Below are 17,290 nucleotides of genomic sequence, written 5' to 3'. Positions count from 1 at the left end.
TTTTTTTTTTTTTTTTTTTTTTTTTTGGTTTTTCGAGACAGGGTTTCTCTGTTTAGCTTTGGAGCCTATCCTGGCACTCGCTCTGTAGACCAGGCTGGCCTCGAACTCAGAGATCCGCCTACCTCTGCCTCCTGAGTGCTGGGATTAAAGGCGAGTGCTGGGATTAAGGGCGTGTGCCACCAACGCCTGACTCATTACTCTTAAGAAAAACGGTTTCTCTGACCAAGGCTGAAGTCAGCAGTAATCTACGGATGTAAATACTTAGAAGGCAGCCGGGCAGTGGCGGCGCACGCCTTTAATCCCAGCACTTGGGAGGCAGAGCCAGGCGGATCTCTGAGTTCCAGACTAGCCTGGTCTGCAAGAGCTAGTGCCAGGACAGCCTCCAAAGCCACAGAAAAACCCTGCCTCGAAAAACAAAACAAAACAAAAACAAAAAACAAAAAACAAACAAAAAAAAAAGATTAAAAACTTAGAAGGCAGTTTGGCCATGTTTACAGTAGTAGGCGTGAATTCCTCCTATGGAGTGGGCCCCAAGTCAAGTCAAAAAGCAGTTGGTTGCTCACCTGCCCGGCGTTGGTGGCGCATGCCTTTAATCCCAGCACTTGGGAGGCAGAGGCAGGCAGATCTCTGTAAATTCGAGGCCAGCCTGGTCCCCAGAGCGAGTGCCAGGATAGGCTCCAAAGCTACACAGAGAAACCCTGTCTCGAAAAACTAAATAAATAGCAGTTGGTTGCTCACCTAATAGTCATCGCACTACTGCACGTCTTGCCGAGCAGGTTGATGTAGCTCATGAGGTTCAATGCTGGATGCCACTGCTGGGTTTTCTCCCTCGGGAGCCTGCATAGACAGCACCCTCTGGCATTACTAGAGTTAACCAGCAAGGAGAACCCGCTCAGTTCTAGCCTGATTTCTGTATGGTATCTTCAGCAACAGGGTCTCATCATTTAGTTAAGCAACCAAGAACAGCAATAGCCTGAATTTTTCCCCGTGACCAACAGCTTTTAAAGAGATGTTCCACACTCGGGGATTTCCATCTAATGACCTAAACAGCATTATCCACCCTTGTCTGGTGTTTCTGTTAACATTTGACAACACCAGTTAGGCTTGCTCGGGGATTTTGTATTGTTTTTTAGTGTTTGGGGACAGAGTCTCACTCCAGGACAGACTGACCTCAAGCTCAAAACTTGGGGGCACTCAGGTTCCCAGCCGGGAGAGCCTCCGACCTCCCCAAGATGGCGCCGGCCTCCTCCGCCAGCCTCCATTGGGGGCGGTGGCTGGATGGGGAGCGGTGATTGGGCCTCGCGTGAAGGGGGCGTGACCGGAAGTTGGTCTTCGTGGGTCGCCGGTACCCGCCTTGGCATTCTCCCGGGAATGTGGAGAGCTGGCAGCATGTCTACGGAGCTGGGACTCGGGTTTGCGCTGCGGGCCGTGAACGAGCGCGTCCAGCAGAGTGTGTCACGGCGGCGGCGGGTGAGAACGGGCCGCAGGGGACTGGGGCGGGCTGAGGGGGACACCAGCGTGGGGCCAGGTGTCACAGTGACGCAGAAGGGGTTCCCGGAGGGGAGGGACCGCGGGGGCTCTCGAGGTTTCCTCAGCGGTCTGACCTCAAGGCTCGGGGCTTTCTAGAGGATGGCTTGGTTGGAGAGAAGGTGTTCATTTAGGGAAAGTCATCCGTGTTCAGGTGTCTCGCCATTTGCCATTTCTCATCGCCACAGTTCTAGAGCCCTCAGAGGGCCACAGCCACCGGCGATCACGTGCATTGCCACGGCGACCCTTGGTCAAGGTTTTACTTCCACAGAGTAGGGGGAAGCTGTCAGGTGCCCAGTCACATGCATTTTTAATTTTCTTTTTTTTTTTTCTTTTGGTTTTTCGAGACAGGGTTGCCTCTGTGTAGTTTTGGAGCCTATCCTGGCACTCGCTCTGGGGACCAGGCTGGCCTCGAACTCACAGAGATACGCCTGCCTCTGCCTCCAGAGTACTGGGATTAAAGGCGTGTGCCACCAACGCCCGGCTGCATTTTTATTTTCGTACTGGTAGTTTTGTCCCCTACTGGACTTTTTATTAGACTAGACTCGGTATCTGTTTCTGTAAGGTATGTTGTGAGACAGAAAATAAAAGCCCTTTCTGATCTAGCGTTTATGGTCAAAATGATGGCCGAAGACAGTTTTCTTAACTGATGTCTAGACCTTAAACAAGTCCTATTAACTTCTCTAGCCCTCAGTTTCCTTATTGCCGAAGGAAATGAGATGGAGCTCTTACCTCCTTCGTGGTATCAGTATTGTCTTGGGATTTCCCTAATGCACCTCGCTGGGGATTCCGGGGAGTTAGGCCTGCTAGTGCTTTATCCCTTCAGTTTATCATCGTGCTGCCAAGAATTAGACACCATCCATGAGACACGGATGACTGTTCCTCAGATGGAAGCAACAGGAGACTGGAGGGTAATGGATGTGACTTCTCTGAGTGCTTGAGAATACTGTGGTTCTGTGAAAGCCTCAGAAATGGTGGGGTCCTTGAAGACAGCTGTGTGAGGATCTGGCTGCAGCCAAAAGCAGGGAAACCCTGCATTTTGTGTAACAGATGTAGAGTGTGGATGAATCTAATCCTGAATACAGAATTGTTTGTGTCCTGTTGTTAGCTCTGCCAGTGGTTGGTTTAATCAGAGGTTGAACAATACATTATATGTCTTTATCCCAATCCAGTCTCTTTCAGAGAGAAGGGAAGCATTATCAATAATTACATCATGCCCAAAATAAGTTTCTCAACTGTTTACTTTGTGGTGAAGAAAGCCAGAAGTGGCCTCCTGCTCAATACGATGCTGCCTTCCCTTAATGAACTGATTCTGTTAGGTTTTTGTTTTAGTTTGGTTTTCGGGACAGGGTTTCTCTGTGGCTTTGGAGCCTATCCTGGCACTTTGCTCTGGAGACCAGGCTGGCCTCAAACTCACAGAGATCCGCCTGCCTCTGCCTCCCGAGTGCTGGGATTAAAGGCATGCACCACCAACGCCCGGCAGGATTCTGTTGGGTTTTGTTTTATCTTTTGTTTGTGTGTTTTGAGAGCTGGGGATACAACTCAGAGCTTCAGGATGCTAAGCAGTCACTGCCACTGTTACCAACACTGTTGCTGCACCCTCAACCCAATAAAGTGATTCATGTACGTGTTATATGCATGTATATACAATTGCATACCGTGTGTGTATGTTTGTGCAAACGTAAACCTTCACGAGGTATACTCACATATGTGCAAGTGCACATGCCCATGCATGCACGTGTGGAAGTCAGGTCAATGTCAGTCATCTTTCTCTGTCACTCTCCACTTTCTATTTTGAGTCACTGAATCTGGAGCTAGCTACCCAGCTCGCCCCAAGGATCCACCTGTCTTGACCACCCCCCCCCCCCAGTACTGGGATTACAGACAGGTATCGACACAACTACCTTTTATGTGGAGGTTGAGGTCTAAACACAGGCATCTATGCTTACATGGCTAGCATTTAGCCCTCTGGGCTACCTTTTCTGCTTCAGATCTTTAAACCTCCAGCACTGTTCTATGTGAGAATTGTCCCAAATACTCATTCAAAAGGGAATCAGCAGACACGGTTGTAGCTCTGTGGTAAAGTGCTTGCTTGGTGTTCCCAAAACCCAGGGTTCTATATCCAGCACCACACAAACAAAAGAATGGGAAAATGGGTCTTACCAAGTGCCAAGCTGAAATCTGTGCCAATCTGTTTTATAAGGTGTATCTTTTTGTTTTGGTTGTTTTTTGAGACAGGGTTTCTCTGTGAAGTCTTGGCTATCCTGGAACTCATTTTGTAGGCCAGGCTGGCCTTGAACTCACAGAGATCCACCTGCCTCTGCTTCCCAAGTGCTGGGATTAAAGACTTAACACCACCACTGCCTGGCACTACTTGTTATATATCTTATTGGAGCAATATTTTCACACATTCACTTATATGGCTTTTTCTTGGCAGGATCTCCCAGCCATCCAACCCCGGCTAGTAGCGGTCAGCAAAACTAAACCTGCAGACATGGTGATTGAGGCCTATGGTCACGGCCAACGCACTTTTGGAGAGAACTATGTAAGACACCTCTTATAAAGAGCCTTTGGAGGAGTTGTGACTACCAGGCTTCTGACTCATTCTGCTCTTGCTCCTTAGGTTCAAGAACTACTAGAAAAGGCATCAAACCCTAAGGTGTGTAGACATGGGAAGTGATTTTTTTCATATGGAAGTCTTAGCTCTTAGCTGAAAGTTAGACCCGAGTTGGTGGTGGAGTTTTAGAGCAGAAAGCTGGGCTAGGCATGGAAAGTGTCCATGTTGCCCTTGAGCCCCTAATAATTCTCAGCTTTTCTGTCCTTATTCAGACTTTAATATTCTCTCTTATGGCAGTTTGTGAATAGTGACTCTAAGAGCTACCTGAATCTTGGTAGATTTGAAAGCATAAATTAAAGGGTATGGGATGCAGCTTAGTGGCAGAGTATTTGCCTTGAATACAAAGCATTTTTGTCTTTAATGAGTAGCATCAGAAAAATACAGGAAGTTGATGGGAACAAGGAAGGGAAACAGCACTGGGTTTAGTTTCTTGTGTCTCAGTGGGAGACTGGCTGAGAGAACTATGGTCCTTCCCAGTCAGGGAGAGCACAGGAATGAAGGATGCTTGGGTTGATGGGACCTGCATGAAATCTGTATCAGTGATTCCCTCTTTCTCCTCAGGTTCTATCTTCATGTCCTGAGATCAAATGGCACTTCATTGGCCATTTACAGAAACAGAATGTCAACAAATTGATGGGTAAGACAGGCCTTCTCTTTGATTGTATAGCTCCCACCACCTTCTTATCTGAGTAAGAAGAGTAAGTAGAGCTGCTTACCTTCTGAGTAAGCAGCTTTGAGAACATTTCCAGCTCACCATTCATGTTGTGGGATTTCTTGGAATAAAACATTAAAATAAAGATAGAAATGAGGCATAAGGATTGGGGGTGTGGCTAAGCAATAGGGTGCTCCTAGCATTTATAAGGCCCTAAATCAATCCCCAGCACAGTTAAAAAAAATTACTAACTACAGAAAGGTTTAACCATGTGACATGTGAGGATTTCGAATAACTTTTCTCAAGATATCAAAATTTAAGAATCCTGGGTTTTTTGTTTTTGTTTTTCCTCTTTTGAGGGGGAATAGAGCAAGGCTGATAGTGTATATAGAGGTCACAGGACAACATAGAGGAGTTGGTTCTCTTTCCAGTGTGTGGGTCCCAGGGTTGAACTCAGGTTGTCAGGCTTGGTGGCAGGCATCTTTATAAACTAAACCATCTTGCTTCCCCTGGTTTTTTGTTTGTTTGTTTGTTTTCTTAACAGTTTAATCAGAGTACAATTGAAAACAGCAAGCTGGGCATTGGTGGTGCATGCCTTTAATCCCAGCACTCAGGAGGCAGGCTAGTCTTACGGAAACATTTTCTCAGTTGAGGCTCTCTCTTCCTGGATGACCCTGGCTTGTGTCAAGTTAACAAAAACAATGACAACTGGTTTTGCCATTCTGAATAATTTCATTTACAGTGCCTAATGCCTAATTTGTCAGTTATCAGAGTTTGTCATCTGATACATTGTAGTTTGGGGGAGGGGCATTTGTTTTGACTAGAAGTTTGAGTCTTCAGATACATGGAAGAAATAACTTACTGTCCTTATCTACTAACTCTTTTGGTTTTTCGAGACAGGGTTTCTCTGTGTAGCTTTGGAGCCTATCCTGGCACTCACTCTGGAGACCAGGCTGGCCTCAAACTCACAGAGATCCGGCTGCCTCTGCCTCCCGAGTGCTGGGATTAAAGGCATGCACCACCAACACCCCGCTCTACTAACTCTTTCATTTCCTCTTTTTTGCATCAATTTCAGCTAATGTAACGTCTCATCATATACCATCCTGTGAACAATTGCTTTTCACGTTGCTGGTTTGGTTTGCCTTTGTTTTATGGTTTTGGGGTTTTTTTGAGCCAGAGTCTGACTCCAACCCATTCTGACCTGGAACTTACTCTAGACTGACCTAGGACCTGTGGTGACCTTCCTGTCTCACCCTGATTGCTGGAACTGCAGACATGAGCCACCAATACACCCAGAAAGATGCCTGGCAATTTTGTTTGGATTTCAGACATGAATTTTGTCTTGCTTAGTTCTAGCTATTTTTATATTCCTATAAATATTCTTCTGCTTTGTCCTGGAGCATAGTTTATATTTTATTGGAACAATTTGATCCCTTTAGGGTTTTGGGTTTTGTTTGGTTGGTTGATTGATTTTTTCATAACAGGGTTTCTCTGTGAGCTTTGGCTGTCCTGAAACTCTCTCAGTAGACCAGGCTGGCCTCAAATACAAAGATCTGCATCTGCCTCTCTTCCCCGGTGCTGGGATTAAAGTTGTATGCTGCTATCCAGCTTTAAGTCTTGTTGTTAACAGCAGTTGGTCTATAGCCAGGCCAGATCAAAGTTTAGAATTACTTACACTACCAAGGCATAGCCGTCCTTTACATACTACTTTCTCCATCCTGACCGGTGTTCCATGTGCTTTGTGAATCTCAGGCTGTATTTCTCCTAACTTGTAACTTCCTTGCGTGTGTGCACGCATCAGTGCCCGGCTAAACACTCCAGTCCATTAAGTTCACCGGTTCACTGAGTGCAACTCTGTCTTCACTCACACTCTGCAGAGTGAACTCTGAGCCCTTGCTATCCTCACAGCTCAAAGTCCACCACATTCTACCTGTGTCTTCTTCCCAGTGCCCTGTTGCGGAAAGCCCTCAACTTTGGGCAGTTGTGGGGCTCACATCATTTGTTTCCCACTCTCAGAGATCACGTGTCTTTTATTCCATGAAACTTGGTCCTTATAAATTGTTGTTTCAGAGATGTATGATCCCCGCCCTACTTGGGCTACTTTAAAGGATAAGAAGAAGGTCAACCAGATGGCTCAGTGAGTGAAAGCACTTTTAAACAAGCTTGACATTTGTAAGTTTGATCCTCCAGTTCCACAGTGAAAGGAAAGAACCAGTTCCTACAAGTTGTCCCCCAATCTCCACACATGCACCATGTCACACACATCATATATATAGAATGAGAATACAAAAACAATAATAACAAATAGAATCTGGTTCCTGTACTTTTTTCCTCTCAGTCCCTTTGGGGACTGAACCTAGGGCCTCTCTCATGCTAGTCAAATTTTCTCCCACTAAACTATATCCCTGTCTCTTTTTTAAGTTTTAAGTTAGGCCAGGTATGGCCAAGTTACTTAGGCTAGAGTTGAACTCATTTTGTAGTCCAAGTAGACATTGAACTTGTGATCCTCTTGCCTCACCCTCCCAAGCAGCTGGAATTTTACAAGCCTATACAGCCTATACTACCTAGACTACCCTAAGAAGTCTCATAAGTGATTTTGGTACAGAGTCTCATTTAGCCCTGTTTGGCCTCAGTCTCATTATATAGCTGAAAATGACCTGGAGTTTCTGATTCTCCTTCGTCTACTTCTTAAATGCTGGGATTACCAACATGTACCACCACACTGGTTTTTGTGGTGCCTGGGATAGCATTCTTACCAACTGAGCCACATCCTCAGCCCCGCCCCCACCTCCACCCTTTCTAATTGGATTTCTTTAAAAAATATGGAAGATTGCTAACATCCACTCTTTTGAGTAGTAGATCAGCACTCTCAGGTTTTCACAAAGATTCCTTTGTGTCAGGGCCCTACTGGAGTGTCACTCCAGTGTGCCAGAAGCTGGGGGTTGGTCCCCCAGCAAATCATCTCACAGAGACATGTGTTGGTTCAAATCACAAGCTCTAGTTTTGTTGATTTTGTCAACTTGGCTAACCTCTCGCTGTTGTGCATTCGATCTCCCCTCTCTGTAGATAATAGTGATCCTCAACTGTGGTAAAAACTACAAAGAGTAATGCTGATCAGGCATAGTAGCCCATGCCTGCAGTTGCAATTACAGATATTCAGAAAACTGATACAAAAATAAATCTAGTGAAGCCCTGGGCCCTGTAGTAGTTACTTTTCTGTTTCTGTGAAAAAAATTCAATGAACCAAAGTGACTTAAGGGAGAAGCTTATATTGGCTTGTAGTTCCAGAGGATAGAACCCATCATGAAGGCATGGCACGGCAGCAGGAGTAGGAAGCTGGCTGATCACTCTTCCTTCCACACAGGAAGCAGAGGGAGAAAGAACAGGAAGTGTGATGAGACTAAACTCTAAAAGCTGTGTCCTGCTCCCGATGATGTACTTCCTCCAGCAAGGCTCCACCTACCCAAAGTTCTATAACCTTCCTAAACAGTGCCACCAAGGGTGACCAAGGGTTCAAATACATGAGCCAATGGGGGACACTTTCCACTCAGACCATCACAGGCCCTATCTCAGAGAGAGGGGGGGAGGGGCAGAGAGAAAAAGAAAGAAAGAAAGAAAGAAAGAAAGAAAGAAAGAAAGAAAGAAAGAAAGAAAGAAGCAAATAATGCAAGCTGGTGACATGCACAGGCTCTGGGTTCCGTCTTCACCATGGAAGAGTAAGACAGCGGGGACAGAGGTCAGGGAAAGTAGTTAGCCAACTGCCTGGAAGATTTCTGTGCTCAGTACAGTAAGCTGGTGGGGTTGCATCACAGTCATTTGTCTGTGGCAAGAGTCATAGTTCATCTTCTTAGAAGATGGCTTTGATGACCTCACTGTCTGACTGAGCATCCAATGTGAGCTCTGGTTTCCTTGTCAAATAAGAAGAGCCATTCCAGAAATTTTAAGAACATGATGATATCCTTCCAGGCTAGTCTTTTGGCCTTTGGACAGCCTCTGTTCTTTGTCATTTGACCTGTATCACTCAGTTTGAACTGAGTCATAATTAGATCTGGTCTACTATTCAAATCTTAATTACCAGCTTCTTTTTTTTTAACATAATTTATTTTACTTTATTTTATCTTATGTGCATTGGTATGAAGGTGTCAGATGCCCTGGAACTGGAGTTACAGACAACTGTAAGCTGCCATGTGGGTGCTTGGAATTGAACCCAGGTCCTCTGGACAGACTCTCATGTTTGTCTTCTTGGCCAGTCATAACATTTAACTGTTCTTTTCTTTTCCTGGAATACTTCTCCCTCTATCAGATCAAAGTTTTATAGCATGCTTCCTCCAGCAACAGGGAAAATGAAGACTGCTACCTTCCCTCTTTCTCATTTCAGCTGTCCCCAACCTCTTTATGCTGGAAACGGTAGACTCTATGAAGTTGGCAGACAAGGTGAACAGTTCCTGGCAGAAGAAAGGTTCTACTGAACGACTGAAGGTTATGGTCCAGATTAACACCAGTGGAGAGGAGAGTAAGTGAGCTGACCTGACTGTAGATGTTTGGTGCCTTAGATGGCTGGTGGAGTGGGGAGTGTAAGTGGCTGGTGCAGAGATTGTGGGGCGATGCACCAGCCTTTTAGTAAGCTGCTTTGTCACAACTTAGCAGTGTGATGATCCTGGTAGGTGTTGATTTTGAGCAATTATAACTTTGATGTCCTAGAAATCCTCAAAGATCATCATCACCATGAATCCCCTCCTTAAAGGGGTTGAGAGTTGGATGCATAATACTCCTTAGGTCTCAGGAAAATTACCCAGTGCATCATCGGGCGAGAATAGATGAGAAACTGCTGAACACCAGTGAGTGACTATCTCCCGGGCCTGGCCTAGCAGTGCAACAGTGAGTTGCAGAGCAGCATGGACTCCATATCAGACAGATGAGAGTTTGAGCTCTACCACTTTCTAGTTTTGGAACTTTCAGTCAGTTACCCTAATCTCTGTACCTGAATTCCCGTAAGTGACAGTGGCATGAGCAAGTGCCCACCTTCAAAAGTGTATGAGGATTCAGTGCAGTGATGCAAAACCCTGGATATCTTGCTTACTTTTTTGTTAAGAGTGAATGCCAAAGCCAGGCGGTGATGGCACATGCCTTTGATACCAACACTCAGGAGGCAGAGGCAGGCAGATCTCTGTGAGTTTGGTGGCAGCCTGGTCTACAAAGCAAATTCTAGGACAGCCAGAACTGTTACACAGAGAAACCCTGTCTCGACAAACAAACAAACAAACAAAGAGTGAGTGCCAGGCATTTTCGTACAGCCATCTTCTAAGCGCTCACATGTAGCAGATCTTGGCATGAAGGAGCTCAGTATGGGCATGTTTCCCAGATGTGCCCTAGAGTCAGGCTGGCTGGGTTCAAATCTCAGGTTCACAGTTCTAGTCATGTAACTTAAAAGGGACTTAGCTTCCCTGCCTCGTTTCCTCTGGAGACTGATATTAGTGCGAATACTTAGAGTTACTGTATGAATTGTAAAGTCTTAGGGCTGGCACAGTGTTCAATAGATTTTAATGGTTACCATGGCTGTGTTTTGTGAATGCTCCCTGACTGGCTACATTGCATGTAAGTAGATACAAAACTGACTCCAGAGTGCCTTTATTACATTTCTTGGCAATTAGCTGTGATTTGCCCTAATTAAATAACAGTGAAAATTCCTGGACTCCATTTAATAAATGGGGGCAAAGCAATAATAATAGTTCTTAAACTACATAACAAATAACCATCTGCTGCAGTTCCCCCAGCCATCCTTAACTAGAAAGTTAAACTTCGAAAATATACAGCCCCAAATTTATTGTGTGTATTTAATTTTTTCATTTCTATTAATAAATTGGTAAAAACCATAAAGATGCCAGGTTTAGAAAAAAGTTCTGAGATTCATCTAGGACTTCGTCAGTGTGGCTGTCCCTCATGTTTCAAGGCAACTTACAGAAGGAAGAGTTTATTTAGTTTGTGGTTCCAGGGGGATAAGGTCCGTGGCAGGCGAGCATGGCAGCTGGAACAGAAGCTGCAGGCTCACATTTGAACCACAAACATGGAGTAGAAGGAGAGCTAGGAATGATACATGGCTTAGCAATGTCATGGCTGGCACCCATGACATACTTCCATCAAGGCCACATCTCCTAGTCCTAGGCAAATAGTGGCAATAACTGGGAAGGAAGTGTTCAAACACAGAATCTTATAGGGGACGTTCTCATTCAAACCACAATGTACTTTTCCTTTTCTGTTCCTCCCCAGCCATTCTCAGCTAAAATCCTATGGGGCGTGGCTTAGTGTGTGCAGATCTATGGGTTTAGTCTCTGGCACTGGGAAAAAAAAAAAAAAAAAGATAGACTAAAGGGAATCTGATCTAAACGTAGACCCTGAGTGGAAGAGAGGCTGGCATGAGGACCCTTAGAGTAAGTTACTTCATCAGGTTTTCATCTCAGTCACCTCTGTTGTAGGAAGGGATAAAAGTGTAGCCTTCTTCTGGTTAGTTAAGACATGCTGACATACCCTTCTGTTTCTTTTTGTGAAGGTAAACATGGCCTTCCGTCTTCAGAGGCCATAGCCGTGGTGGAACACATAAAGGCCAGTTGTCCCAACCTGGAGTTCGTGGGGCTCATGACCATAGGAAGCTTTGGACATGATCTTAGTCAAGGACCAAACCCAGACTTCCAGGTACTGGGATCAGGGTGATGCTCTTGTGTCAAAGAAGCATCCTGGGGCTGTGGGTGTGGCCCACTGGTAGGATGTATCCAGCATGTGCCTTGCCTGTGCTTGATCCCAGCACTGGTGGGGTACAGTAGCATCACATGAGCTTGCTGGGCTGGCTGTGTGGTGAAAGTAGACGTTTCTCTCAGTTTCTACTTGCAATTCCTCTGTTCCCTGCCCTTCTTCCCATCATTCTCAGTTTGGTTGTCCTGCCTGTACTTCCTGCTGGGCTACCAGCCAATCAGCTTTTTGTTAACAATGAGAGCAACACATTTTCACCATGTACAGGATTATTCCACAGCAGTGTGGTACTTCAGGGACCTCTCAGAATGTAGCCTGTCAGGCACAGTATCACAGCCTCTTCTGAACTCTCCTCAGAAAGAAATGGAAGACTAGGCTCCCAGACACATGTATACCTTCCTTAACTCAGTTTTAACTTGGCTAAAACAATTTTTAGAACAAACTTTTCTTTCTTTTTAGTGACTGGCAGTTGGCATTTTTATTGTTGTTGGGTTTGTTTTGTTTCACTTTCAGGGTGTTGTTGGTTTTTGTCCCCACTGCTTGGGGTGGAATCCAGGGTCTGGAGCATGCTGTGAAAGCATTCTACTACTGAGCCACGCCCCTGGCCCTGGTAGTTTTCTTTCTTTCTTTTTTTTTTTTTTTCAAGATTTTATTTATTTATTATGTATACAACATTCTGCTTCCGTGTATATCTGCACACTAGAAGAGGGCACCAGGTCTCATAATGGGTGGTTGTGAGCCACCATGTGGTTGCTGGGAATTGAACTCAGGACCTCTGGAAGAGCAGTCAGTGCTCTTAACCTCTGAGCCATCTCTCCAGCCCCCCTGGTAGTTTTCTTGAAAGTAGGGAATGTGGCTAAAAGCTTATAGTAACTTTTTTTTTTGGGGGGGGGCATTTTCAAGGCAGGGTTTCTCTGTGGCTTTGGAGTCTGTCCTGGAACTAGCTCTTGTAGACCACTCTTGGTCTTAAACTCACAGAGATCCACCTGCCTCTGCCTCCCGAGTGCTGGGATTAAAGGCGTGTGCCACCACCGCCCAGCAGTAACTTCTGATAATTATTACACACCCCAAAATCATGAAGAATAGAATAATCAGAAATATTTTGGTTTGGTAACTTCCCTTGTTTTCATTTTGATGGGTTTTGCGTTTCGTTTAGTTTTTTTTTTTTTTTTTTTTTTTTTTTTTTTGCTTTATTTTGGAGACAAGTTCAGCACCCTGTGTAGCCTAGGCTGGCCTTGAACTTAGGATTCTCCTGCGTGTTCCCAAGTATTATAGGCAAGCACCACTATGCCTGGCAGATTTGGTCATCTTTTGACATCACAGGAAACAACCAGAATAAAACGGTAACCCTTATGTTTGGTCAGATGTTACTGCGCCTGAGGCAGGAGCTGTGTGAAAAGCTGAACATTCCTGTGGACCAGGTGGAGCTGAGCATGGGCATGTCCGCTGACTTCCAGCATGCTGTGAGTGTCCTTCACAGGGGCAAAGGGGGTAGGGTAGGTCCTAGATAGAGTAGGTTTGGGTCAGGGGTCCTTTAAATGACTCATCCTAGTAACAGAACAGTCACAGTGATTCAACCGTTCTAACATTTATATAAATTACAGCTGAACACTTAAAACTCAACGTAATCCACTCCATGTAATCTGGGGAAAGGCTGTGGTATAATTTAAGGTTTAATGAATGTGTTATACCATGGGTTTGCTCTCCCAGCACCAAAAAAGAAATTTAAAACTGATTTTTAAAGGCATTTTCATACCTAAGTCATAGAGCATTAGCTATGTGACAGGAAGTATAAACTGAAGTTAAGTACTGTGTTAGCAACTGACATACATGAATTTCTAAGACAGTAAATAATAGCTGGGTCTGTGGCACACTCCTGTAGTCCCAGCATTTGGAAAACAGAGTCAAAAAGATTGCTGTTGAGTTTCAAGCTAGCCTAGTCTACCCCATAAGTTCCATGCAAGCCAAGGCTGCATAGTGAGATCATGCATAGATAGACAGACAGACAGACAGAAATTGTATTTTTAGAATACCATATATATGAAAACAGTGCAAAAATTCTAAACTGGAGTTTGAATCTACATTTAGGTAATTACAGGTTTTTCCATTTGGCCAACCTCGGTCCTTTGGTCATGGTCTGCTCTGTCCCACACACCTCAATCTCTACCATCCTTTGTCGCCACATCGATAAACTGCCTAACCACTGTGCAAGCTGAGATCACTGCCTAAGCAGTGGCCCTGCTCCAGGGACACCAGAGCACCTACCTAGCCATCTTCAGCTGCAGCTTGGTTGTTCCTTATGCAGCCTCTGGGCATTGAAAATGAAGTACAGCTACATTTAGCGTTTGTGCTTTTTTCTTTCCCACAGATTGAGGTGGGATCTACAAACGTCCGGGTAGGAAGCACCATTTTTGGAGAGCGGGATTACTCCAAGAAACCTGCCCTAGACAAGACTACAACAGACCTGAAGACCTCGGTGTCATTGGTGCAAGAACAGTGAGGCCAGGACAGCTAGAAAGATCAACTATGTACCAGCCTAGGTTTCCAATTTGGTGTTCTGCATGTTCCCAGTCACACTCTTCTGTGGCCTGTCTAGAGCGATGAGGATCACATGTGTTGATGGGAGCCACCTGTGCTTCGCCTCTGCTCTAGGAAGCTGGATTCAAGCAGTAGCTCAGGCTGGAATTTGAGTTCTAAACCAACACCGAATCAGCCAGGAACTGAGATCAAATGAACCCTTCCAGGAGCACCCAACCCTCCATGAATGCCTTTCCCACGGCATTTTCTGGGTTGCTGGTGCCCATAACTGAGAAAATCAGAGGGATTCCCATTTGCCATCCCACTCTTAATAGAATACCCTATTCCTGGGTATTCTGGGATGGGATGATTTTTGCTCCCAGTTTCTACCCTGACCAGTAGATGTCTCTAGTAACAGCTTGTCTGTGGCACTGACCTGAAATTCCAGGGTAACTTGTAAAGAGCACCTGGGCCTTTCTGACATCATCCTGCTGCAAAGGTGGGACTTGGAGCTTTGTCCTCAGGGACTATAGTGATGGGAAGAGTGTGACAGGATTTCTACTTGATCATAACCCTTTTGTGGCTTTAGCAAAGACTATCTCCCACTGGGAGACATAGCCCTTCAGAATCAGTTCCACCACATGGTTTCAACAAGACTTCACTTGCTTTTTCTTTCCCAGGAAAGTATTTCCCAGGTGCGCTGATAGCCACCCCCAACACACACACACTGTATTTGTAAGCAGAATTTTGCAGCTCTTGGTTGCTCATAATGCAGCAAAGATCTTCAAAACCCAAGAAACAGCTGTGTGGGGTAGCACCTGCTTGTAACTCCCGGCTTCTGGGAGGTACAGGCAGAAAGAACAAGAGAGTTCGACATCAGACAAAGGCTCAATGAGACCCTATTTAAAAAACAAATAGAGTCTGGAGAGATGGCTCAAAGGTTAAGAGCACTGGCTGCTCTTCCAGAGGTCCTGAGTTCAATTCCCAGCAACCACATGGTGGCTCACAGCCATCTATAATGAGATCTTCTGGCTTGCAGGCATATATGCAGAGAGAATACTGTATACATAATAAATCTTTAAAAAATAAAATAAATAACAAAACAGTCTAGGAAGCACAAGTCTCCAGCCATCTTAGAAGAGCTTCGGTACACGCTGTTTGTCTCCTGATTGCTTTATCTCTTGTTCACTCTCGCCCTTGTTATTCCTTTATCCAATAACTTCAGAACTTGCTGCTGCTGAATGTAATTTCATAAAGTTAGACCACTGTGATCCTTGTTCTGTTTCAGTCAAAGCTAGTGTGGTATTCCAGAATCTGCTAAATACAAACGTGAGCTTGAATTATACCATCTGTGCCAACTACCAAGAAATTAAAGGTTTATTTTTATGGTCTGGTGTAATGAATGAATGTAACAAAGGGGACATCGGGGCTGATAGGAAGCAGCTGTGTTCCCTGTCTGGCATAATGCCAGCCTGACTCTGGAGAGGCCTTTCCTTGAGTCAGAGATGCCACCAAAGCCATGCCATATATACAAGAAGGGTTCTGAACTTCAAGAAACTGTCTTTGTAGAGCTTAGTAATGTTCCTGTAAACACAACACGTGGATAGTGACAAGTTCTGGACACCAGCCAGGGCTACATAGCAAGTTTCATGCCACCTGGGCTGTCTGTATATTGAACCTGCCCCCTCCTCTTGCATGAAGCTCCTTTGATTGCCTCTAGATGGCGACATTGTCCAGCCTGAAGAGCACACATACTTGGCTCTATGGGCAGTTTTTCGGCTAGGGACTATTCAGTTTTACTTGGTTAGTGAGTAGAACTGGAGGCCAAAGAAGACTGACATGTTCTCCCTGGTGACACAAGGACTTTGAGACTCACGGGTGCTTCTGGCAGCCTCACTTATATGCTGACTTGGTTAAGGGATCTGAGGGTGGCTCTGGAAGCTTTGGGAAAAGTGAAATGGTTAAGCAATAAAAGGTCTCCCTGGCTTATCCTTAGAGATTTAGAATGTAACCGAGGAGAAGCCAGGGGAGGCTTTAGTCCAGTCGAAGGAAGCCAGACTATAACCAGTGCTCCCATAGCAGGATGGCTCTCTTGAGAAAACTCAGCCAGGCTATGAAACTGTCTTTGTTTCGTGTGAGGCAGCTGGTTGGGTTACTCCCATATTTTTATAGCAGCAGTGACAGCATCAGGGCAAGTTTAGAGTCTGACCCACCCATGCAGAATTAGCCATCTCTCTCTGACAGCCCATGCCCTGGGTTTTGTTCTGGGGTGTGTGTGTGTGTGTGTATGTGTGCGTGTGCGCGCGTGTGCTCGCACGTCTGCATGCATCCCCTATGTTAGGATTCTCTAAGGAACAGAACAGATAGAATGACTATTTATATGGGATTTATTAGAGTGGCTTACAGGCTGTGGTCCAAGTAGTCCAACAACAGATGTCTCCTGCTGGAAAGGCCAAGGATGCAGTAGTTGCTCCATCCACAAAACTGGATATCCCAGCAGTCCAGGTGCTGGAGTCCAAGGAGGTCCTAGAGAGCTGCCAATTCCCAATCCATATTGGAACCCCAAAAGGAAGATTTTAACACCGGTAAAGCAAAGACTCAGGATAGATAAGCTTGCCAATAAGAGGGGGGCAAGCAGACAGAAAGCACAAGCTTCCTTCTTCCCAGTCTTTTTAATTGGCAACCACCAGAAGGTGTGGCCCAGATTTAGGGTGGGTCTTCCCACTTCAAATAGCCAACCAAGAAAAATCCTTCACAGGTGTGCCCAGATGCTTGAGTTTTAGTTACTTACAAATGTCAAGTTGACAGCCCAGATTAGCCATCCCATATCTCAGAAGCCAGCATGGGGTTTGAGAGGCTCAGGAGGCCCAGGGTAATGTATCAAGGACTTGGTCTCTTGGGAAGAGTCCATACACACAGACACATAGCTATGGCACTGGTGATGGAACCAGGCCCTAACACATGCAAGGGAGTGCAGTGCCATGAGGCTGCACCCTGACCTTTACCGCTTCACATTTTTTTTTAAGATTTTATTTATTATGTATACAACATTCTGCTTCCATGTATGTCTGCACACCAGAAGAGGGCACCAGATCTCATAACGGATAGTTGTGAGCCACCATGTGGTTGCTGGAATTGAATTCAGGACCTCTGGAAGAACAGTCGGTGCTTTTAACCTCTGAGCCATCTCTTCAGCCCCTCATATCATTTTTATATGCACTAATTATACAGAA

At 45.3% G+C, this 17,290-nt stretch overlaps 1 protein-coding gene across 1 annotated transcript; it reads left to right on the top strand.

The window, feature by feature from the left end:
* Positions 1–1,313: 1,313 nt before the first annotated feature.
* Positions 1,314–15,446, top strand: Plpbp (pyridoxal phosphate binding protein). Its single transcript, XM_027395383.2, has 8 exons — positions 1,314–1,470; positions 3,965–4,072; positions 4,151–4,186; positions 4,706–4,781; positions 9,175–9,309; positions 11,344–11,486; positions 12,905–13,003; positions 13,909–15,446. The coding sequence occupies exons 1-8, from the start codon at positions 1,372–1,374 to the stop codon at positions 14,038–14,040; spliced, it is 828 nt and encodes a 275-aa protein (XP_027251184.1). The 5' UTR covers positions 1,314–1,371; the 3' UTR covers positions 14,041–15,446.
* Positions 15,447–17,290: the final 1,844 nt, after the last annotated feature.

The sequence above is a fragment of the Cricetulus griseus genome (genome assembly GCF_003668045.3).
Source record: "Cricetulus griseus strain 17A/GY chromosome 1 unlocalized genomic scaffold, alternate assembly CriGri-PICRH-1.0 chr1_1, whole genome shotgun sequence".
NCBI lineage: Eukaryota > Metazoa > Chordata > Mammalia > Rodentia > Cricetidae > Cricetulus > Cricetulus griseus.
Note: the sequence above shows the minus strand (reverse complement) of the source record. Positions and strands in the feature narration are given on the sequence as shown.

Coding starts and splice junctions, on each gene's coding strand:
- Plpbp (XM_027395383.2), top strand. CDS start 1,372: ATGTGGAGAGCTGGCAGCATGTCTACGGAGCTGGGACTCGGGTTTGCG. Junction 4,187..4,705: donor AAAAGGCATCAAACCCTAAG/GTGTGTAGACAT, acceptor CTTTCTCCTCAG/GTTCTATCTTCATGTCCTGA. Junction 13,004..13,908: donor CCGCTGACTTCCAGCATGCT/GTGAGTGTCCTT, acceptor TCTTTCCCACAG/ATTGAGGTGGGATCTACAAA.